Source organism: Microtus oregoni, unplaced genomic scaffold, assembly GCF_018167655.1.
Source record: "Microtus oregoni isolate MIOR12 unplaced genomic scaffold, Mior012 000000F_ref0000247, whole genome shotgun sequence".
NCBI lineage: Eukaryota > Metazoa > Chordata > Mammalia > Rodentia > Cricetidae > Microtus > Microtus oregoni.
Genome location: NW_024543059.1, coordinates 1785230 through 1809570, shown reverse-complemented (window position 1 = coordinate 1809570; position 24341 = coordinate 1785230). Strand labels below are relative to the sequence as shown.

Sequence of the window (24341 nt, the reverse complement as noted above, 5' to 3'; positions counted from 1 at the left end):
ATCTCTCCAGCTCCCAGATATTATGTCATGCGAACTGAATTGGTGTTACAACTGCATGTATCTTTGTGTGAGCTTCCACGTGGGTGCTGGGATTTGAACCGGGGTCCTCTGGAAGAAGTTGGTGCTCTGAATATGCTGAGCCATTTCTCCACCCCTCTTCAAGAGCTTTGCTAGACGACAAGATCTAGCTTTCAAGGAACTTCACAACTGAAGGTCCACCTGCTTCTGCCTGCCAAGTCTGGGTGTGTGCTGCCACACCCGGCCTTGAGACCTTTTGAAAGCAGGAGAGACAGTAAAGTGAATTATGCTGTGAGGATTACGAACCAGTATTATTTCTTAGCAAGTGAGTCACTAAGTGTCAGAACCCCTGGGTAAGGCAGACACTGGCCAGCGCTGAGATGCTGTTGCTTCCCTTCCCTCTGCACCCCCTTAGGCATTCTGAGATGCTTTCTCAGATGTGGAGTACTTGCAACCCTCTTGAGACAAGTTTCATTCCGTGAACTCTGACAGGGAGGTACGAAGAGACTGTTTAAATTTGTATAGCCTGCTTTTGGGGGCGGGGAGGTCCAATTAGCTGCTTTAACAAGGGAGTTTGTCATAAACCTACCTGCAGATAGGGGTAGCAATGTATAAACTACTAGCATAAAATTAAGGGCAGAAGAGAGGAAGCCCAAAGTTTTCAAATTCCTCGTCTGCAACACTACTACCTGCCCCCCGCCTGACCCAAGTATTTTAACACTAAAAGTGCATTTTCTTTTTACCCCGCCTCATGCTGTACCACCTCCTGTGCATCCTCCAATCTCACCGTCCTTTCTCTCACCCTTCTTCACGGATATAGTTAAAAACCGCCTCCTCCGTCAACCCCACCTATCCTTAGCAATCTCACTACAGAGCTCAACACCATCCAAAACACACTTGACCTCAGTAACTAAATAAATGTCGTGTGTGAATCGGCACCGCATCCCAGACTCCCTTAACGTGAAACCCGAGGAATCACCTAGTCTCTTCATGGGACATCACGGCCTTCACCTGGGTCTCATGGCTTAAATGTTCTAGGGCCAACCCTTCTCTTCTAGCAGAAGGTACCCAAAAGAATGGTGGTCCAAAGTACAGGAGAATGAGACACACCTAACTCTCCTGTCGGAGGAAGGGAGTTCTGTGAGGTAACTATTGTAGGCCAACCGTGAGTCATTCGGGTTAGATCACACTGCCTTCTGTACCACACCTCTCAGGCCCTGACTGTGAAGCAGGCTGAAACTGCAGGCCTTCTTTTGGGGTCCCCTCAGAAAATTATGTCTCACAGAAATAGACTTAGACCCGCTCTTCTCACTGGCATGATCCCCTGGGACAGCAGGATGTGCAGGGTAGCCCCAAGCCGAGCTACAGGCACTGAAGAGAGCCACACTTGCTGAAATAAAAAACAAACTATCACCAGAAGTCAACAGTCACAAGCCCTCCAAGAAGGTTGGGAACAGCAAGGAAGAGAACCCCATAGATCAGTATTATATGTAGCTGGATCCTGCCCAGCGTGAAGGAGGAGCCAGAGAGGAAAAGCAGATGAGGACAGCTCCCTGGTCAGGTTCTGGCGACCTCAGGCTCATTTCAGCAGGATGTGAACCAATGCTGAGCCACCCTAGGCGGAATGCTTGCTGACTGAGGCTGGCCCTGCAGAAGCTGGCTGGCGGGAGTGGGGGTGGGGACGTGGATTCTGGGATTCAACACAGGCAGAGACATTTGCCCACCAGCTTTCTGCTGCAAAGGACTCCACATCTCAGAACTTGTTGCCCTTTCCCTCACTATAAAATGGTTTTTCGTAATTTCCTTTGAATGAATCAGAGGGAATTCAAATTTCTCGGGTTCAGGCTCATCCTTTAGAATACTCGCTGGAACTTTGGCAGACATTTTTCTCATGTTCAGGTTTTCTTTCAGAATGAGTCTAACATTCTGCAGCATTCTCACCGTTAACTGTCTGTTTGAAAAAGCCGAGTCCTTGACTTTCTGGGTGTTTTCATCCGTCCTGTGCGTGACTGGACGAACTTTTTATGCATTTAGGCCATCTTCCCGCCCTACCTAAACCCTTTCAAAAGACGGTGGGTCTCACTGGCAGACTTGTTCAATTTCACGCAAAACTTGATACTAATCCTTTGCTCTAAACAGCGACCACTCATTTCGGCATTAAGTCACACAGGAACATGATCAGGCCACGACGGTGAGAAGCCCCGAGGTATCAGTCTCTAGGGTGCTGCTGGTCTAATCATTTCGCTATTCCTGCTCTTCAAGAAGCCACCAGGGAAGTTTCTGCTTTTTCTGAATTTTCGCCCTTAGCGTCTAGTCGAGGTGTGGGGCTGGCAAACTCGCACTAACCGGGTTATAAAAGTAACCGAGAGGCAACGCTGGGAAAAATTAAAGCCTCTACAACCCCCACGTTTGCGTCCAATCCGTGCACGGAATTTGCAAAGCAGTCACCAAAGTCGTGCGGATTCTGTGGTCCTAAGAGTCTATGGCATCCATGCAACGGACGCCTAAGCGCGGCTACTCAAAAAGCAGGATGACGCGGCCGTGGCGGTAACGTCAGAACTCGCCCCGGGGACCTGAAGGACGACAAACCTACCAGAGAAGCCCTGGCTTCTGCTGGCTCCGGAGTCCCGGGAGGCTAGGCCGCATGCGCAATGCCTCCCTCGCGCGGGTTGGGCTGTGCGCGTGCGCACTGAGGCAGAGGCGCCGAGCTCTGCCGCCACCAGCCCACGCCCGGTCGGAAGCGCTCGGCTCGTGTGCGCATGCTCGCCCGCGGGAAAGGTCGCCGGCGAGGAGAGGAGGAGGAGGCTGAGAGGAGAGAGGGCACCCCCGAGCACCAGGGTGCATTGTGGGAAGGAGGCGGCAGCGTCCCGGGCGGGCTGGAGGTGCAGCAGCGGCGGCGGCGGCGGTAAATCCTCCCGGCCGCTCACAGCACTGTGGAGCCGCGGCCCCAGCCCGGCCTCGGCCCGCGCGCCCCTCCTGTCCCTCGCGGCTTCGCCTGCCAGCCCCTCCTCCGCGCGCGCGGCCTGGCGTAGCCGGCCGGCTGGCCGGCCCAGCTCCCCTCCCCGGCCCCGCGGGGCGGCCGTGCTGCTGCCCTGACGAGGCGGGGAGGGGAGGGCTGGACCGGCCGGTGGCCGGACGACCATGCCGAACTTCTGCGCCGCCCCGAACTGCACACGGAAGAGCACGCAGTCCGACCTGGCCTTCTTCAGGTTCCCTCGGGACCCGGCCAGGTAGGTGAGCGGGGCGCGGAGTCGGGTGCACGTGCGCTGCTGCGCCCTCGGGGACCCGGCCGAGAGGGTGCCACCCCGGGGGCGCCGAGCGGCTTCCGTCGTCCGGCTCATTTTCCTAGCTGTCAAGGGAAGGGTGGGACTCCCGGGTTGCTGTCCCGGCGGCCCTGCCTCTGCTCCTGGGACGGTGTTTCTGTTTGGAGTCGGGCCGCTTGCTTTGATCTTCAATCGGGTCACAACTGCTGCCTCCTTCGGGGTTGTCATCGTTCTCGGCGTTCAGAGGCGGACCGTTACTCATTGTCTCCCTCGGTTATTGTGGGGAGCTCCGAGGACGCGTGTGAGGGCGTGGGAATAGGTATTGAAACTTCACTCTTCCCTTGGGGCAGCTCATCCTCCGGGTCGTGCTCTGAGAGGCGTAGGGACTGAGTGTGATTGATAGGGTTTCACGGGGCTCTCTTGTTGGTCCATTCATTTAAAAGTCAGTGCTTAGCCGTGTTTGGAGTACTCGTGTCAGGTGCTGGGGACCCTGGGAATGCTGTCAGGAACCGCAGAAAGCGCCTAATCCGTGGAGGGAGCAGATCTATCAACAGGCGTTGTAATGTAGCATGCTATTTATTAGTTGGACAAATATTTATCGAAAGCCTACAATTGGTAGAAATTGGTTTGAGCGCAGGGTAACAGATGAGCCAGTGAAAAGTCCCTGCTCTCAGAGGTTACGTTCAAGTGGTGGGAAACTGGAAGTAAAATATTTACAGTAGTGTGCCCCCCAAATGAGAAATACCCTAAAGAAAAATACAGCAGGGGTTGGAAGAGTTTAAAGGTAGCCAGGGAGCAGCTGCAAAGACGGCTCAGCGCTGAAGAGCACTTGCTGCGCTTGCAGAAGACCTGGGTTCTGAGCCCACCTCGGGTGACTTAACCCCCTGTAACTCCGTTTCCAGGGGATCTCATGAACAACCTCCTCTGGCCTTTGTGTGTACCAGGCTCAAAGTGTAATACACTCATGCATATAAATAAGTAGACTTTTTTTTTCTTTTGCTTTTTCGAGACAGGGTTTCTCTGTGGTTTTGGAGCCTGTCCTGGAACTAGCTCTTGTAGACCAGGCTGGTCTCGAACTCACAGAGATCCGCCTGCCTCTGCCTACCAAGTGCTGCGATTAAAGGCGTGCGCCACCACCGCCCGGCAATAAGTAGACTTTAAAGAAAAAAAAACCATAGCCAGGGAGCTGCGTTTGGTGACGTGCACTGTAATCCTAGCTCTGAGGAGGCAGGAGAATTAGCTTGAGTTTTGAAGCCAGCCTGAGTTAAAGCAAGTTCCAGGACATTTAGGGCTACAGTTGTGAGATCTTGTCTCACTTACCCATTTAAAGAAAAAAAAATGATAATAAGAGAGGCACAATTGCTATTTTAAACAGAGGGAGTAATAAAAGTCTCACCGCAGTGAATTTGAGCAAAGAGTTGAATTAGGGCAGGGGACATCCATGAAATACCTTAGGAAGTCTGGAGACAGGAAGAGTGCAGTCAAGGCATGCTTGCTGATGAGGTGTGTATGGGAGTCACAAGCTGTTCAGGAAGTTGTCTGTGGAAACACTCCGGGGTTTATTCTGAGTGAAGCAGGAGAACTTAGAGCTGAGAGAGGTTCTCCCAGGGATTTCTGGCTGCTTGTTCATTGTAGGGGAGCAAAAGTGAAAGCAGGAAGACCAGGGATCGACTGTTGCAATAGTCCAGATCAGAAGAGGAGGAAGAGGTACATTGTGCGTTTTAGATAAAGTTTGGTGATGAAGCCAACTTAATTTGCCAATAGTTTGGGTGTGGGTTATAAGAGAAAACAGTCAAGGGTAACTCCCGAGATTATGTATGTGTTATGAGGGTAGTGTGGGTACTGAACCTGTAGCCGGGCTAGTGGCCAGCAAACCCCGGCAAGCCTCCTGTCTCTGCTCCCATAGGGTTAGAGCTGCAGACACAGCTTTTCGTGTGGGCGTAGTGATCTGAACTCAGATCCCCAGGCTTGCACGGCTTCCACCCACTGAGCCATCTCTCTCAGACTCCTGAGGCTTTTAACATAAAACAGTTACTGACATAAGGAAGATTGGGAATTACAGTTTGTTGGGGAATAGTAAAAGTTTGATTTGTAATGCGGCATCTGACAGCAGGCTTGGTAGAAATTCCAAAGGTGTCTTCAGCCAGGGGATGGAGTTCAGGACTAAAGACCTTGATTAGCATAAGTGAGGTTCCAGGTTCTATCCCCTGTGCTGGGGGGAATATAGTTATCTTTATACTACATACAGAAATTAATTTCAAATGACTGATTTCTCTTTCTCTACATTGTCGATACTTGTTTTTTGTTTTTTTTTTTTCTTTTTGTTTTTCAAGACAGGGTTTCTCTTGTAACCCTGACTTGCTTTGCTTAAGCAGACCTTAAACTTAGAAATCTGCCTGCTTCTTCTTCCTGAGTGCTGGGATCAAAGTCATGTGCCACACTTGGCACTGATTTCTGTTTTAAGTCTATTTATAAATATGTTTATATATTTTTAACTAAACTTTTATGTATGGTCTGTGGCCCTTTAAAAGAGATAATTGCCTGCTCCAAATATATTTATTTATTTGTTTAATCCCAGCACCTGGGATTAAAGGTGTGTATATCAGGCCAGGCCTTGGTGGCGCACGCCTTTAATCCCAGCACTTGCAACACAGAGGCAGGTGAATCCCTGTGAGTTTAAGGGCAGCCTGGACTACAAGAGCTAGTTCTAGAACAGCTAGGACTGTTACACAGGGAAACCCTGTCTTGAAAGACCCCCCCCCCAAAAAAAAAACATATATATGTACCATGCCTGACTCAGATTAAATATGTTTTGAGATGAGGTTTCCTATGTAGTTTAGGCTGGTCTCAGACTCAGAATCTTCCTGCCTCAACCTCCCAAGTACTGAGATTATAGGTGTGTGCTCCTATGCCCAGCCCAAACGCTAAAATTTAAACTTTGACTTTATATTTCATAATTATACTTTGGTTTTGTTTATAGATGCCAGAAGTGGGTTGAAAATTGTAGGAGAGCAGACTTAGAAGACAAAACCCCCGATCAGCTAAATAAGCATTATCGACTATGCGCCAAACACTTCGAGACCTCTATGATCTGTCGAACTGTAAGTAAGAGCGTGGCCTCTCCTCCCTTGCTGTCTGGTTTGCAATGTCAGTTTTTATTGAATGTCTGCCTATACAATTTGAGTTGAAGATAGGTCTGGAGTCTAGTAGTAGTATCTGCTTGCTCTCAAAAACTTGACTTTTGCTGGGCGATGGTGGCACACGCCTTTAATCCCAGCACTCGGGAGGCAGAGGCAGGCGGATCTCTGTGAGTTCGAGACCAGCCTGGTCTACAGAGCTAATTCCAGGACAGGCTCCAAAGCCACAGAGAAACCCTGTCTCGAAAAACCAAAAAAAAAAAAAAAAAACCTTGACTTTTTAAACCCCTCTTTTCTTGATGCCCCCTCCCCACCTCACTAGAGATAATAACTTTTAAACTTACAGAAATGTACATGTGTAATACTGTGGCTGTTCATTTCAAGCTACTTTTCTAGAGTTTTTTTGTTTTGTTTTAATGTGGTTCTAGGGATAGAACCCGGGGCCTTCTGTACCACTACCACTCTACCACTGAGTTAACCCCAGCTCTTCTAGAGCATTCTTGTGAATGGCAGTCTCACCTAGGAATGATGCTCTTACCTCATTCCCACTGTGTAATTTTAAGGACTAGCTAGAACAAGAATCTGTATCACATGGGTAACATGAAGCTGTTCTTACCCCCAGACCTTTCCCTTCTGGGCCTGAACAAAATCTTAGGGTTTCTAATGTTCTAAGATTCTCTAGTAAGAGAATGTGATTCATAAAAGAAACAGGCAGATTTGATTGACATGTGTGGACCAGAAACCAACAAGAAAAAGTTTGGTAAATCCATAGCATTCTTAGGTATAACTAACGTTCTGATTAGGCTTGGATAGACGTGAACTTGACTTGAAGGTACACTATATATTATTATGAAGCAATTTATTTTGATATTTTTTTCAGATACATTTTGCAGAGGCATCAGAAAACTAAAGAATGATTGGGTTATTTTATTTCTCAATATTAATTGAAGCAGATACTTGTGAAGTCATTGGGAGGTGAGCCAATTCCGGTTCAACAATTTAATCACAAATATTTGAGGGATTTTTTTTTTTAACCTTGCTTTGTTACAAGCGTTATACTGATCAGCCGTGTGTTTTAAAGGCAAACTGCTTTTGTGTTCATTTTAAAATACACAAACCATGCATTTTTACTTTTAGTATAGTGAATATCATCTTTTAACTGTGTAATTCTAGCCTGATTAATCTGAAAAATTTAAAATATAGCTCACTAATGTAGCTGACTTTAGTCAGAGCATAGAGTAGAAATAGAATAGCTAGTTTTGCTTTTTGTAATTCCCAATGCTTCTTTCATCTTTAGTAAATTAACTTAAATGGGAGACATGTTCTTTCTGTGTGTGCAGAACAAGCATCTTGAAGACTGGCTCGCATGATAACTGTATGGAAACATGTGAGCCTGCTGGCTTCATTAGCTTGGCATTTAAGAGCTTTTTAGCATACATGAGCAGTTCTGCCAAAGCCAAAACCTCTATTATCAAAAAAAAAACAAACAAACAAAAAAACAAAACCTGTTATCTTTGGTGCTAGAGTAAGATAAGCGTGGTTCCTTTAAATTGCGAAGAGTAAACTGTGATGTGGAATTAGCATTGTTCATGTGAGTTAGATTTAATCCTTTTGACATGTGTATTTATAAATGAATATAGAATATATCATTTTCATTCATATTCCAGTTTTTCTGGTCTTTGCTTTGTCTGCTAAATTTGAATTTTGAAAATTCTCTAGACTATCTCCTCCCTCCTCTAATCCCCCCAATCACCCAACTATTTGATGTTGATTATGTTTAATTTTGAGACTTTGGCTTAGTGAGAAAGATGAAAAGCCCAGGGTATCATAGGTGAACTTTCCTCTGTAGCTTTGTCCATACCAATCCCAACTCAGACTTCCTGGTAGACTCAGAGTTCTTAGTCCACCTTAGGAGCCAAGTATTGAGAAATTGCATTTTGTGCCCTGTGGTGGTGGTGCACTCTTTAATCTCAGCACTCGGGAGGCAGAGGCAGGAGGATCTCTGAGTTCGAGGCCAGCCTAGTCTACAGAGTGAGTTCCAAGACAGGCTCCAAAGCTACTCAGAAACCCCTGGAGAAAGAGAGTGAGCGCCTGGCATGGTGGCTCATAGCTGTCATTCCAACAGTAAAGAGGCAGAGGTAGATTGGATCATGAGTTGAAGGCCACTTGAGCAATATGGTGAGACCATGTCTCAACTTATCAAAAAATTAAATATAATAATTAATAATAATAAATTAGACTTTTTGTTTTCTGTGATGTGTGGGATTGAATTAGAAAACACTGACTAACTAGTAATTCTCCCTGAGTGCTCACAGCACCTCTGGATGGAATCCAAGCAGATTGTTTCATTTGGATACATTTTTCTGTCCTGTCTTCCCAACCTCCCTTACCAAGGTGAAAAAGTTCAGAGAAGTCAGCTTTGAAATATCACTACCACCAAGAAAGTTCCTCAAATGAAGTATGCTTTGTGTTTTCCTATAACTGGAGAGAGAAATAAATGTCACTCTCTCCTTGAACTAACTAGTGGGAATGATAGTGATTTATCAGCTACTCTCCTTAATTAAGTTCTTGTTGTCCCAGCTTCCTCTTGGCTCACTATGGAAGACTGTCACTATGCAGGTTTAGGTCCAGCTTCTGGTGAGACAGCAGGGCAGAGAAAGGTGCCTTTTTAGTGATCAGATCATTGAGACAAGAAGGGAGTTTAGAAATACCTAGTTGAGTGTTGGTAGACTTGTGATTATGTATTTTGTTATCCTTAGTATGTGAATAATTTCATTTTGGAAGACGTGAACTACTTGACACCTGACTCCTATTTAGATCAAGGAACTGGAGTCTAAAAAGGCATTGGTCAAGTTCATGTTTTTACTGCCTTGATATTTTCCAGTGCTAGCAACAGTGGAGGGAATGGCAGGGAAGGGGGAGCATTGTAATTGCACATTAAAGGGCATAGAAAACTCCGGAGACCTGTGATTCCTATAGACTTGGTAGCTAATGGAGGACAGAACAGAAGGGCATCGGAATTTGCGTGTCTGTACTTTAGAGACAGGTAAAGAAGCTCTAGAGAAGTCATTAATGGAGGATTTTATTTACTTTTTTTTTTTTTAGGGACCTTTTCTGAATTGATACATTTTCTTTTTCAGAGTCCTTACCGTACAGTTCTTCGAGATAATGCAATACCAACAATATTTGACCTCACCAGTCATTTGAACAACCCACATAGCAGACACAGAAAACGAATAAAAGAGTTGGTATGTCTCTGCCTCCTCAGCTTTGCTCTCTCTGCACATCCTGTTACATCAAGCACGGAAGCACTTGTTAGCAGCTCTCCTGTGGTATTCTGTGTCTCCCAGGTAGCGTGCTAGGAAGTGAGCCGTGTTTATTGAGATGGTTAGTCTGTCGTAGTGCTGTTTAAGTTGGAAAAGCTCCTCCAGATAGAGCCCAGCTGATAGTTGTTGGCTTGGGACAAGGCCGGGTGTTGATTACAGGTTACTAGCTCATTGCTTTCCTGGACTGGTGGCAAGGAGATCTAGACTGTTTTAGAGTGGAGAATTTTGCTATTATTGGTGACAGGATCTAGAAAAAGTTTATAATGTCGTATAAATTATATGTGCTTTTATAATCCTTTGCCACCTTTCAGATAGCTAAAACCTACCTGTCTTTGTTGACCTTGGGTGAACACCCTTATATACACGTTACCCCGGTTCATTTTTATTTTCAGTTACGTAATTAATTATTCATTAGGCACACATTCATGGCAGCAGGCATGTGGACACCTGAGGAGCCCGGGGTAGGCTTGTGAGGCACACACCGTTGCCCTATTGTGGGAGCCCGGGGTAGGCTTGGGAGGCACACACCGTTGCCCTATTGTGGGAGCCCGGGGTAGGCTTGGGAGGCACACACCGTTGCCCTATTGTGGGAGCCCGGGGTAGGCTTGGGAGGCACACACCGTTGCCCTATTGTGGGAGCCCAGGGTAGGCTTGGGAGGCACACACCGTTGCCCTATTGTGGGAGCCCGGGGTAGGCTTGGGAGGCACACACCCTTGCCCTATCGTGGGAGCCCGGGGTAGGCTTGGGAGGCACACACCCTTGCCCTATCATGGGAGCCCGGGGTAGGCTTGGGAGGCACACACTGTTGCCTGCTAAGCCGTTTTACTGACTCAGCTCCCCCTCACCTAGTTTTGAAGACAAGTTAGCTCTTCAATGTTGTGTGATGTTTTACTCTTTTGGCTTTTTGTGGGGGGAGGTCCACCACCCAGCTCCCAAATAAAACGCTCGGAGGCTTATTCTTAGTTATGAATACTAGTCCTTGACTTGTTTCTTGCCAGCTTTTCTTAAATTATCCCAACCACTTTTTGCCTTTGGGCTTTTCCTTTTCTTCTTTATACCTTACCTTCACTCTTATTCTGTGGCTGTCTGGGTGACTGCGTGCCTGGCCCCTGACATCTTCCTCCCTCTCCCAGATTTCTCCTTCTGTTTATACTCTGCATACAACCCTGCCTATTTCTCTCTCCTGCCTTGCTATTGGCCGTTCAGCTCTTTATTAGACCATCAGGTGTTTTACACAGGCACAGTAACATAGCTTCACAGAGTTAAACAAAGGCAACATATTAGCTGCAGCCTTTTGTAGTCTCCCGTAGTTCTCAAAGGTGTTTTTTTAAGGCTCTTCATGTTGTTTATTTCAAATGTTAGGTAGCACACAGGGGGTACCTATAGACCACAGGATCTTGTATGTGTGTCTCCATTGTCCCTGAATTCTGGTGCTTCCTCAAGTGGTCCACTATTCTTCCTGAGAATTTTTTTTTTTTTTTTTTTTTTTTTTTTTTGAGACAGGGTTTCTCTGTGGTTTTGGAGCCTGTCCTGGAACTAGCTCTTGTAGACCAGGCTGGTCTCGAACTCACAGAGATCCGCCTGCCTCTGCCTCCTGAATGCTGGGATTAAAGGCGTGTACCACCACTGTCCAGCTTTTCTGAAGTTTTTTATTGTGGACATTTAAATTTTATTGAACAGGGTCAGGCATACAGCCAGGTATTACAGTGTTTGCCTGGCATTTGCGGGGCACGGGGTTCAGTCCCAAGCACCACCAATTATAAAAACAAGTGCCATAGTGTATTTTCAGTTCCTGTATTGAGTAGTCTGATGACGTGTTTACATCTCAGGACTTAATCTCTCGTCTTTTCCCTTCTGCTTCTCTGGGATTTGTCCTGGATGAGTGCTCACACTTACTCACATGGCCGTCCTTTGCATCAGCTGTCGCTTCCCTGTGCCCGCCTTTCATGACAGGCACACTTCCACACTTGCCATTCCTTAACTGCGCCCTCTGGGCTAGGGGAGGGCTGTCAACTTAGCCAGCATGCTAATGGTTCTGTTAGTGCAGTGTCCTGAGAGCCCATCGGGTGCCCTGCTGTCTCTGGCTTTCGTTGGCACTGCTTTCCTGCCACAGATAGTGGTGGAGTGTATACAAACACTAGAGAGTGTTGGTGGGAGAATGCAAGACTGATCTGGAAAGTTCTACCTCTGATGGTTTGGGGTACAGAGAAACTCTGTTGCTTTTTCTTCTGAGCTGGTGCCTCACTTTGTACTTCCTAGGCCTTCTCATGAAGTTCTGTGGTCAGCAGCCTCCTGGTTTTGTGACATTTAGGGTTAGATTGGGAAGAGGAGTCATCGTGTCCTCGTGAATATGACGCTAAGTGCTGTGGTCTATCTTCATCTCAATTATCACTCAGTATGCATTTGTCCGGTTAGGATACATTAGGGAGAAAGTAGGTCAACAATACGTCGTTTTTCTTCTAGTACTTCAGTATAAGCTTGGAATCAAGAGCATGTCACATGGTTTTGGTTTCCTATTATGTGTCTTAAGAATGTATTCAGTGTGAAGAATTGATTCTCTCTGGAGCTAGGGATGTAGTCTTGCTGATCAGAATACTTGTGTAGCATGAATGATGGCCTGGGTTCAATTCCTAGTACCACATAAACCAGTACTTGGGAGGTAAAGGCAAAGTGTCAGAAGTTCAAGGTCATCCACAGCTACTTAGTTCAAGACCACTCTGGAGTACATGAGACACTTTCTTTAAAAACAAAGCCCCTTAAACTCTCAAATGAGATTTTTTTTTTGCTCTGAACAGGCTTAAGTCTAGATGATTTACTAAAGATGATTGTCTTAAATTTTTTCTTTCTTAGAGTGAAGATGAAATCAGAACACTGAAGCAGAAAAAAAGTAAGTGATAATGTTGATGACGCTTTTGAATTCCTTTTTAAAAGGGTTGACCTGGTAAGAACAAATAAATGTGTTTCATATCCGAAACCTTCCTTGAGTGTGAGTGTAAAACTGTGGTTAACGTTGTCCTGCAGCCTGGAGGATCCCCTGTGTGCAGAGTTGTTGTGCTGCCCACATTGTCATGTGCAGAGCACAGCGCCTTCTCCCCTCGAGGCCCTCGGAGTGGTTAGGGGTCCCTGTAGGGAAGGAGTGCTCCAGAAAAGCCAGCCACGCACATCGTGGAACATAATTAGTTCCTGGCTGTAAGGCAGTGGGTATTTTGGGTGTAGTGGTTACAGTCTCTGTAGGTGCTGATGTTGATGTGTAAGCTGTGTCGTCAAATGATGGGACTAGAAATTGCTTCTTTTCTTACCAGTGGACACCATCTCTCCTCCTTTATCTTCTTTTGCTGCTATAGACATAGCTTTGGCTGATACCATTTATCATCCTGGTGCTTTGTTTAATTCCCACAGTAGCTGCATGATAAATAATATTTTCCTTCTTTATAGATAAAGAAACATGCTCAGCAAAGAAAGGCAGGAAAGATAGAAACAGAGTAGAACAAAACAAGCTGCTAGATTGAAGTAAACACCCTCACTTAGATGTTGTTAGCATCTCTGATAGCCTATGGCGCTTAACAGATGAACCCAGAGGAGAGAGCAGAGTTCAGAACTTGTAGCGTTGTGAGTTGCTAGCAGTTGGAACCACTGAGGGCGGAGTTTGTAATTAGAGACAACATGGCCTGGCTTACATGGAGCACTCTGGACTAGGAAAGACAACTGTGCAGTCAAGTGGGGTTGATGGCATCCGCCTGAAGAAAGTAGTGTGATACATGTAAGATACCTGTGGAAACACTGTCCTCTTCTCATGGTGTAATGTTATTAAAAATTGTCCCTACTTCATAACAGCATTTGTGTTTATTAAAGTCTGTCCACAGCATTTGTGTCTTCATTTTACTAATTTAATTTGGGTCCTATCCTGTCAGTGTTCTTTTAGTGGTGAATGAATGAGTTTGTAGATTTTAGATATTTAGCCAATCAAAACTGTGATCTATTTTGTCTTTTGTGGTTCCTTTGTTTTCCAGTTGAGGAAGCTTGTGAACAAGAACAGGAAACTAACAACACTGCTCAGAACCCCAGTGCCGAAACAGGGAACCAGCAGGATGGAAACGTGTTGCCTCTCACTCTCGAAGAGAAGGAGAACAAAGAGTACCTCAAGTCGCTGTTTGAGATCCTGATTCTCATGGGGAAGCAGAACATACCCTTGGATGGGCACGAGGCTGATGAGGTCCCAGAAGGCCTCTTCGCTCCAGACAACTTTCAGGCCTTGCTGGAGTGCCGGATCAATTCTGGAGAAGAGGTCCTGCGGAAGCGATTTGAGACTACAGCGGTGAACACGCTCTTCTGCTCTAAAGCTCAGCAGAGACAGATGCTGGAGATCTGCGAGAGCTGCATCCGGGAGGAGACGCTCAGGGAAGTGAGGGACTCACACTTCTTCTCTATCATCACGGATGACGTGGTGGACATAGCAGGAGAGGAGCAGCTGCCCGTGCTGGTGAGGTTTGTCGATGAAGCTCACAACCTGAGAGAGGAGTTTGTGGGCTTCCTGCCATACGAAGCCGATGCAGAGATTTTGGCTGTGAAATTTCACACTACGATAACTGAGAAGTGGGGGTTGAATATGGAGTATTGCCGTGGTCAGGCCTACATTGTGTCCAGTGGGTTTTCTTCCAAGATGAAAGTTGTTGCCTCGAGACTTTTAGAAAAATACCCCCAGGCCGTCTACACCCTCTGCTCCTCCTGTGCCTTGAATGCCTGGCTGGCGAAGTCTGTCCCTGTGGTCGGGGTGTCCATGGCGTTAGGGACGATCGAGGAAGTCTGTTCTTTTTTCCACCGGTCACCACAGCTGCTCTTAGAACTTGACAATGTGATCTCTGTTCTTTTCCAGAACAGTGAAGAGCGAGGGAAAGAACTGAAGGAGATCTGCCATTCCCAGTGGACAGGCAGGCACGACGCCTTTGAGGTCTTGGTGGATCTCCTGCAAGCGCTTGTTCTGTGTTTAGACGGCATAAACAGCGACACGAGTATCAGGTGGAATAACTGCGTAGCGGGGCGAGCATTTGTCCTCTGTAGCGCAGTGACAGACTTCGATTTCATCGTTACCATTGTTGTTCTTAAGAATGTGTTATCTTTTACGAGAGCCTTTGGGAAGAATCTCCAGGGACAAACCTCGGATGTCTTCTTTGCAGCCAGCAGTCTGACTGCAGTACTGCATTCGCTTAACGAGGTGATGGAGAACATCGAAGTTTATCACGAGTTTTGGTTTGAGGAAGCCACAAACTTAGCAACCAAACTTGACGTTCAAATGAAACTCCCGGGGAAATTCCGGAGGGCCCAGCAAGGTAACGTGGAATCTCAGCTGACCTCGGAGAGTTACTATAAAGACACCCTCAGTGTTCCCACGGTGGAGCACATTATTCAGGAGCTGAAAGATATATTTTCTGAGCAGCACCTCAAAGCTCTGAAATGCCTGTCCCTGGTCCCCTCGGTGATGGGGCAGCTCAAGTTCAACACCTCAGAGGAGCACCATGCCGACATGTACAGAAGTGACCTGCCCAACCCTGACACGCTCTCAGCCGAGCTGCACTGTTGGAGAATCAAGTGGAAGCACAGGGGGAAAGACATCGAGCTCCCGTCCACCATCTACGAAGCCCTGCATCTTCCAGACATCAAGTTTTTCCCCAATGTGTATGCCTTGCTGAAGGTCCTGTGTATTCTCCCTGTGATGAAAGTTGAGAATGAGCGTTATGAAAACGGACGGAAGCGTCTCAAGGCGTATCTGCGGAACACTTTGACAGACCAGAGGTCAAGTAATTTGGCTTTACTTAACATAAATTTTGATATAAAACATGATCTGGATTTAATGGTGGACACATACATCAAACTCTATACAAATAAACCAGAGCTTCCTACGAATAATTCGGAAACCATTGAAAATGCCTAAAAGATTTCTGAAATGACTGTCGTCTTTGTGTTTGCCATTTGGAAGAAAAGCGTAAGGTATAGTGGGTCAGTTAACTGCGCGTACCGCAAGACCTCCAGTCAAGTGCGTCATTAACTGTTGGTAACCCACGTATTGGCTCCTGTTTGAACTCTCATGCTCTCTGTACCTGTCTGTTGTAGGAGTTGGCACCAGGAATGTCAGAATGCCTCCCTGCTGTGGGACTCGGGAACTGTTTTAAAGTTATTCTAGACGTAACATTATCATTATGGATTCAGTTGTCAGGTGGTGCGTTATCAGGCCTTTGAAAAATGAATTTGTGAGAGATACATTTTATAATGTATTACGATGAAGTGTACACCATTGACTTTTGACCTGTAGGAGTTATGGGTGCTTAAAATTTGTGGTAGCAGCACTTGGAAGGCAGAGGCATGAGGATCACAAGTTTTAGTCCAGCCTGGGCTACATAGTGGGACTGTCTCAAAAAAAAAAAGAGCAAGGGCCGGGGATAGCTCAGTGGAGCACTTGCTGAGCACGTGCAAGCCCAAGCCTCAGGACTGCGGAGCAGAGAAGAAAGCAACAGAATCCAACTGCACGATGAGCAGCCCAGGAGTTACAGAGTCTGTGAGCTCAGTAAGCAGCTTTCAGTAGTCTGTGCAGGACGGAAGGACCTCAGAGGAGCAAGTGAACGGCAGAGCCAGGCGCTGTCAACCCACTTGGTTGTTGCTGTTTACATTCCTTTGTCGAGCCCACATTTCCATAGCCCTTTCCACAGGTAAATTCACTTTTGCTCTGCGGTGAAGACAGGCAAAGGCCACCCATACAGGCAATCGACTTGTCTGTTTTCTTGTCTTTCGTGATTATATCTACCACCGTGTCTTGATTTATAAGCAAAACCTTCAAAAATAAATGTTTTGTGGTTTATCTAAAGAGTAATACAGAAAATATTACCGTTATTTTTGGTGAATAAAATCAATTTTGTACAGTTTATTTCAATCTAAATAAAATGTAAATTTTGTTTAAATTTCAAAAATTGAGGTATTTTTTGGCAGATCAAAACACATTCTTGTACATTTTCCTAAAATGATTATTTAATAATCATCCTCATGATTTACAACTCAAGATGAGATACTTTCTACTTCTTTTTCCGTATGTGGCTTAAGGTGTAGGAAAATGCATTTGTCGGATACATTTGCTGAAGCGCTGGGTCAAGCCCTGTGGTGTGTCAAATCAGGACACATTGCCTATGCAGGTTATAGAAGACGAAACGACTTTATGTTGTTGGCATTCTGCACGGTGTTTGTCTTTAACAGAGAACTGACCTATCAGCCCTGGCCTGTCGTTTGTTTCTAGTTCTTGGGACACTTGTTCTTGTGCCTGGCAGGCTGTCCCAACCAAGGTCTGTTTCCTCTACCAGGCGTTGCTGTGAGGATTAGATAATTTATTCTTAATGCCTTGTTGCTGCTCAAACTTAATGGCTTAAAGAAAGCATTTCACTTTTCACACTTTGGAGATTGGTTAAACGATTTCTTTGCAAAGGTCGTGTGGGCTTTCTGTCTTTTGTTTGGAAATTTGTTGGTGTCTAGGTGGGATGGTTGGTCTCTCTGTCATTGTGGTCCTAGAGTACCATGGTACCAAGGGTACTTTCAAAGCCTGACTCAGAAACTCAGGGGTATCACTTGTACCACATATTGTCCAAGCAAGTCACTTGGCTAGCCTAGGTGGAAGGGATGAGCAAATAGATTCCCTTAGACAGCAGTAGCTGCAAAATAGGTCCTGTTTCAGTCCACCGCAGCCATGTAGCCAGAAGCGTGTAAGGTGCCATCTTCTGTGTTTGGGTATCCTCTAGCTTGGGGCTTTGTGGAAGGTGTAATGCGTGCCAGGCAAGCATTCTGCCAGAGCTGCACCCTGGTAAAGCCCTAGTTTGTTAAAAAGGAGCTTTCATGCCAGGTGTGGTATATGATGATCTCAGGCAGGAGAATTGCTGTGAGTTTCAGACCAGCCAAGGTTACAATAGTGAGAACCTGGCCGGGTGGTGGTGACGCACACCTTTAATCCCAGCACTCGGGAGGCAGAGGCACACAGATCTTTGAGTTCGAGGCCAACCTGGTCTACAAGAGCTAGTTACAGAACAGGCTTCAAAGCTACAGAAAAACCCTGCCTCGAAAAATTTAAAAAAAAAAAAAAGTGAGAACCCCTTTTCACTAAACAGAAAAAGGATTTTCATAGTCTGTGTAGCTTTGGTGGAGAATTTCTACTTTATAAGATAAGGTAATTAGCTGGGCAGTGGTGGCGCACGCCTTTAATCTCAGCACTTGGGAGGCAGAGGCAGGCAGATCTCTTAGGTTCAAGGCCAGCCGGGTCCACAGGACAGTCAAGGCTACAAGGGGAAACCCTGTCTCAAAAAGCAATAATTAGAAAATGGTGACTGTGGTGGCTATCTATATCACAAATATGCCAGACTTCTCAGCCAAGTATTGGCAGTAACCAAGTACACTAACCCACAGAACTTACAGCCTAGAGTTGACCCATGGGACTACAACTGTATTTTATTTCTTAAAGATTAATTTGTATTTAAAAATTGTATATATGTAGGGGGGGTATGTGTGTTTGTGGGCACAGGTTGGAGGCCCTGAAGCCGGAGTTAACAGATTGTTGTGAGCTGCCAGACGTGGGTGCTGGGAATTGCCTGCCCTGTCTTCTACAAGAACACTGAACTCTCTTAACCATCTAACCACTTCTCCAGCCCACCCCCATCCGCAACTGTACTTTTAAATAACCATACACACAACACGCACAACTTCAGTAGATTAGATTTATTAAAATTATGGCGAAGGAAAAGTGTCTACAAAAGCCTTGTGTAGTTTGAAGAAGTCTATCTGGACAGCTTGCAAAATGTCATAAGAAATGTATTCAAGGGCTGGAGAGATGGCTCAGTGGTTAAGAACACTGGCTGCTCTTCCAGAGGTCCCCAGTTCAATTCCCAGCAACCACATGGTGGCTCACAACCATCTGTAATGAGATCTGGTGCCCTCTTCTGGCGTGCGGGCATACATGGAGGCAGAATGTTGTATACATAATAAATAAATAAATCTTTAAAAAAAAAAGAAATGTATTCAAGAATTAACATCTAATTTCAGGAATTTTTGCTTTTGGCATTTACTCTCACTTCTGGGGGGAAGTCACACAGTCGAATCCTACTATGGGCTGGTGGCTCTATAAAGCAGATGGGAACAGATCCTCCATTCAAATCCGCATGTAATTTCTTCTGCCTTCTTTGATAGACTCTAGTAAGTTCAGTAGAGGTTTGGCTTGGAAGAGACTTCTGGAGATCAACCCCTCTGTAATAAATGAGCTGGGTCTGGTTTATTTTCATTTCTTCTGGGGGTTGGCCACTTCTTAGCGCTGCGTGAACTGAAGTGATTCATCAGGCACAGGGAAGCTGTCCGTGCAGTGTTTGTTAATATTTACACCATATTTCAGAGCTGACAAAGCACCTTCATTATCTCTTCCGTTTCTCAGTGAAGAAAGCAAGCACACAGAGGTAAATTAATTGTCCCCAATTAAATAGCCAACCAGGACCAGAACCAGGTACTTCAGCCCAGGCATTTGATCTTAAAATTGATTATGAAAGCCACTTCATTCTTCAGGTTTGTAAGGAAACATTTGTCTTGGACACAGACTTCTTTTATCCGTTGCCAGCTTTCAGCACAACGTCGAAAATGCAAAATCTTGGAGCCCGCGACTTCTGAGGCTTTACAAACTGGATGTAGAAATGCTGCCACCTTTGTTCAGCTGCCAAGTCACTACCACAAAGGGCTGTGGGCCCAGGTCCATTTATTTCACCAGTGGGTGCAGCTTTCGCCTCGCCACCGTCAAAGGCTGCTCTGGCCAGGTTTCTGTGCCCAGGAGAAGCAGAGTCGTTTTTAGTATAGATTAGCATAAACCTATCTCCTAGGTCAGCTTCAGGAAATAGTTACTGACTTAGGAACAATAAGTCTGAACTATAGGTTGGCAGTTCCTTCCCAGGCCTGTTTTTATGCCCCTTATTTCCCAACACGCATGCTATATAAATAGAATACAGGACATGCCACTGTGTTTGTGTCCATAAAGTACTTGGACGGAGTGAACAACAGACTTCAAAACTGAGTAGAGGTAGTAAATCTGCCCTCTCTTTAATGAGTTTAAATTTACAGTAGTTGGAACATCTGGAAGTTTAAAGTCCTAATTCGTTCCAAATGTTCAACAGGGATATACTGCAAAAGAGGATATTGTAATTGAGGGATCAAGAAAGCGGTCGGTGCAGTCTGGGGGCTTTTCTATTTTCTCTGTGTGCATTCATCACTACGCACGAGAGGCTGACAGCAAAGAAGAGCTGGACCCAAACGTCCAAGTTGGGTTCCACGAGTAACTTCCACAGGACGAGTCTGGGACACAGTGGGCAGTTGCCTCCTTTCTCATCTGCTTCTTTATTCTTAAGGGCACAGGAATGAGGGTGTTTTTTTTTTTTTAATTATTAAAACTGGACTTAGAAAAGTCAAAGGCTTCTGAGTTCTAAATTGTAACTTTGATTAATGGGTCTTGTAATCCAAGAACCTGGTCTGCAGCCAATACCTAGCAATAGACCAAGCATTCATTGAATGCAGTTAACTGAGCCCCGTGGGATGCTTGTGAGATGCCGATTGGATTCTCCTGCAGCAGCAGCGGGAGACTTACTGTTCACAGTAGCAGCTTCTGCTAGCCTCTTTGGTGTGTGCCAGGCCTGGGCCGAGGCCGTTCGCCTGGTCTATCTAGTTGAAGCTACCACCCCATAAAGAAGGTATCTGTGCCACCTTTCCAGGTGAGAGCCGAAGACTCAGGAGTCGGACACCTAGCGAGCTGTGGAACCAGGATTCCAGCATGGCGTGAAGGTTTGCTTACCTCTTACCCTAATTTCAAGTTAACATCGGATGGCTGCTGTGTGATCCAACAGTCTCCCAGATCAAGAATCCAGTAGCTTTTCAATCCTCAGGGCTGGATGTCTCAGCAGTCCCGATCTGGAACTGGAGTCCTAGATGATTCCTGGAGAAATACTGGTTTCAGTCTCTATTGGGACCCTGACGAAGGTGAATTTGACACCGGCTGCAGCAACTAGATAAACTTGCCAGTGAGTGTGAGGGCAAGCGGGCAAAGGCAATGTTTCCTCCTTCCATGTCTTTATCTGTGTGGGTCTTTCTGCTCCAAATAATCTGATGAAGAAAACCCAGCAGCTTGGGATTTAGTTGATTCCAGATGTAGTCAAGTTGACAACCAGGATTGGCCATTAGATAGAGACTGAGAGCATCGGCTTTATAGGTTAAGTGACATCGTGTGATGTGGGGTACCTCCAACCAATGAGAGACAGCCAAGCCCTCCCTCTGGCTGGAGGAGCGTCCACCTAGATTTTGCTGCCTCATCCTCACTCAGTAGCTTTGAGACTATCCTTCAAACTCGAGCCAGGCTTTTCTCTGTCCTGTAGGCCTCGAGGTACAGGCCCTGAGATAATTTTGGCCCAACATTTTCCATAATGCTTCATGTTCTATAATAATACATGTTTTTCTCATCTTAAGCTCCAGTAGCACTCTAAAGGAGACACTTTAATATTATTTATGACAACATTTTTCTTTAAGAATATTTGCTATTTTGGTTCCCTTAGTGCCAGCCATGACTCTGGGTGTGCTGTCTGCAAAGACCGCAGTCTAGAGGCAACATGCTTGTCTGCTCATTCTTCAAGCTCAGATGTCGACTATCGATCGCTCTCCCCAGGTGCCACCCTTCCTGATGCCACCCTGGCCCACCATCTTTTGTTTATCCTGTCTGTCTGAGTTTCTTTTTCCAGTGTGGTTGGAACACAAGTGCTCCTCCCCACAGGGGCCCTGATCATGAGCGAGGGCCCCGTGTGAACTACTCTGTGCCCACCAGCGGCCTCATCTGCAATGATTTTCTCGGGCTTCTCTCTCTCGTTCAGCCTATGCAGAGAAGGATGTTTATGGTGCCCCTTGAAAGCTTCTGGAAGAGCCTGTTCCTAGCATGGGAGAGGCCAAAGTTCAATACCCAGTATCACAAAAAGCCAAACACTGTGTCTGCAGGTTCCAGCCTCTCTCTTAGCTTGCTTTTGGTATCATCCACCGTTTTGCTGAGTTTACCTCCACTAGGTCCCTGGTTTCCGTGGTTCTCAGACCGTGGCCCGCAGCTCCTTTGAGGGTTGCAGATCAGATATTGACGTTACAACTTGTAACTATCAAAATCATAGCTAATGATGCAGCAGTGGAATAATTTTGTGGTTGGGGTCATCACAACACGAGGGACTGTATGAAAGGGTTGCAGCATTGGGAAGGTTGAGAGCCACGGCCATGTGCTCTCCAAACCAGGCTTCCTCCTCTCCAAATGGCTTCTCTACATGGCCTAGACCCACGTCCTGTTCACGGTGGTTGTATTCCCAGCTGTCAGACCAAGCCAGGCAGGTACCAGCTGCCCTGTGCCCTTCTAGTGAACGAACAAAGGGTATTAGTGCCAGTGGGGAAAGCAGAGTGGCTGGAGTTTCAGAAGCCAACCTGCAGCCTTGGAAATTTGCTCAGGTGTTGCCTATCTCTGGTCAAGGGGCTGAGCTTGAAGTCCCACAGTGTGTGAACTGGTCAAGGTCACGAGGTGAACTGGTCAACGTCACAAGGTGAATGGGGAAGCACCTGGCTTGCAGTTTATAGACATATTTAGAAAATGACACAGTCAAGCGTCGCGGTCACTGCTAATCATGATTAGTAATAAAGTCTGTGATTGGTAAAGTCTTTCTCCCAAAATGTTCCAAGATCTTAAGATGAGTCCCCTAGGCCCCGCCACACTAACGGCTCTGACACAGGACTCACCACCCTCCCTGCTATTAAATACTTTCGCATGTACCAACATCTTACCGCTTCCTTTCCGAGTCAAGTAATCCCTGCCTTGGGCTTTTCTTCCCTTCTCAGACCACAGCCCATACACTTTTCATTGCTCTCTTTAGAGCAGGCTGCTGTCTGAGCCTTTTAGCAGGGAAGGGTAACAGACCTAAAGCAGGCAAGTGAAAGCCATGTCCCTCTAAGTTATCTACCACACGGCGGCATTTCTTCCAGGATGGCAGCTCCTGTTCCCGCTTTGGAGTGCCCAGGAAGAGAGGTGATGACATTTGAATCTAAGATCTCTAGCAATGGTTAAATTTCCTCTGCAGAGCGTGGGATTTATCCATGTGCTTAAATAAGAGAAACCTGGGATTGAATTTTACATGCCGCTGGTCAGGTGTTCTCCCACGGAGCCACACCCCCCAACAACTAGAATCTTCTGACCTTGGTATTCGTGTGCTCAATGCTCACATTTAGGAGGGACAGAATGTCCATCAACTGCTTCCTCTCTGCCAGGCAGTGTGAGAGGAGTTGATCATATCAGCTCATTTGTGGCCCACAATTTAATGAGGTGGATATAATATCCCTACAAGTCAACCATTTCAAGAGGTCACTTGCCTCAGGCCAGCATCTGTGCATTGCCAGAGGCCATGATCGGCAGTGTTGTGTGACCAGCCTCAGTCCCATCATGGGCCTTGAAAGTAGCACCTCAGACTTCACGCCTGCTCAGTCCTCATAACAGCTTCTCAGCTGGAGGCACTGTCCCTGGGAGACTTGCCAAATGCAGCACCATGGGCCTGGGCCTCCTGCCTACTGTCCTCTGTCCCTGTGGCTTTCTCGCATGCCACTGTGCTGGTTGGAGGGGTCCAGTCTTAGCTGTGAAGAGCCTGCAGTAACAACAGTGCCATCTGGGAGGAGAGCTGAGGCTCCTCATCCTTGGGGAGGCCAGGAGGAGGCTACCGAGCCTTCCTGCTAAGGAGAGTAGGGGCAGGCCTGGGATTCTGAGCGAGGGGATCAGGGTTAGACAGCAACAGGAGGAAGCAGGCTTTCAGATGAAACCTGGGCTGATTGATAACTCGAGGGGCTGACTGTTGCTTTTCCTTACCCTGAAAACTACCTGAGGAAAATAAGGGACAGATTCATCTTGACTCTGAGTTTCAAAGATTTTTAGCCTGTGGCTGGCTGGCTCTGCCATTCCTGGGCCCGAGTCAAGGAAGACATTGCAGAAGAGAGTGTGGAGGAGCAAAGCAGGCAGACAGCCAAGGGCTGTGGACACAATGTCCCCTTCAGGGACACGCCCCCAGTGACTTACTTCCTTCAACCACCTAAAGATGTTGCCACTTCCCAGTAGCCTGGTAGGCAATGACCTAGTCGTGGATGGATCCACTGGGGTTTGTATTCTTTTGCTGGGATCAAATCTGGAGCCCAACCATGCTATATCAGAGACTAGAACCTTGAGAAGAGTCATGCTAGGTGTGGCCAGCCTGACTGCTAACCCCTCTCTGGACCCCCGTCTCCTCATCTGCAAAGCAGGGGTGCATGTGCCGCACAATGAAGGAGAAAATGCCCAGTTGCTCATAATGCTCTAGATAGAAACTTCTAGAAGGAGTTAGAAAAGGTGAGGTTCACAGCACCCGGAAGTCTTCCCGGATGTCTTCAGCAAGTCAGGATGTTGGCCGAGGTGGACAGCATGGTGGATAGGCACCAGAGCTTGGAGCAGGGAAAATATCACTGGTCTCCTCTTCCGTGTCTTCCTCCGTTCATACCTTCAATCCTCATG

The 24341-nt window shown here is 46.6% G+C and overlaps 2 protein-coding genes across 3 annotated transcripts; one reads left to right on the top strand and one right to left on the bottom strand.

The window, feature by feature from the left end:
- Positions 1-1602: 1602 nt before the first annotated feature.
- Positions 1603-2168, bottom strand: LOC121452543 (protein GVQW3-like). Its single transcript, XM_041658748.1, is given in 2 exon segments — positions 1603-2069; positions 2072-2168. Coding segments are annotated over 2 exon segments (564 nt in total).
- Positions 2169-2811: 643 nt separating this feature from the next.
- LOC121448349 (52 kDa repressor of the inhibitor of the protein kinase-like) lies at positions 2812-18693 on the top strand. Of its 2 annotated transcripts, XM_041652313.1 has the most exons (6): positions 2812-3248; positions 6262-6382; positions 9559-9666; positions 12596-12632; positions 13756-14225; positions 14619-18693. In XM_041652313.1, exons 1-6 carry the CDS (start codon positions 3160-3162, stop codon positions 15672-15674), a joined length of 1881 nt encoding a protein of 626 aa, XP_041508247.1. In that variant the 5' UTR covers positions 2812-3159; the 3' UTR covers positions 15675-18693. The 2 variants fall into 2 exon arrangements, with proteins under 2 accessions (XP_041508247.1, XP_041508239.1); XM_041652305.1 differs by having other exon boundaries at positions 13756-18693.
- The last annotated feature ends 5648 nt before the right edge of the window (positions 18694-24341 follow it).

What these genes read in the sequence shown, in the direction of transcription:
- LOC121448349 (XM_041652305.1), top strand. Translation starts at nt 3,160, where the DNA reads ATGCCGAACTTCTGCGCCGCCCCGAACTGCACACGGAAGAGCACGCAG. An exon ending in TTCCCTCGGGACCCGGCCAG is followed by an intron (nt 3,249 to 6,261) that starts GTAGGTGAGCGG and finishes TTTTGTTTATAG; the next exon opens with ATGCCAGAAGTGGGTTGAAA. An exon ending in GAAAACGAATAAAAGAGTTG is followed by an intron (nt 9,667 to 12,595) that starts GTATGTCTCTGC and finishes TTTCTTTCTTAG; the next exon opens with AGTGAAGATGAAATCAGAAC.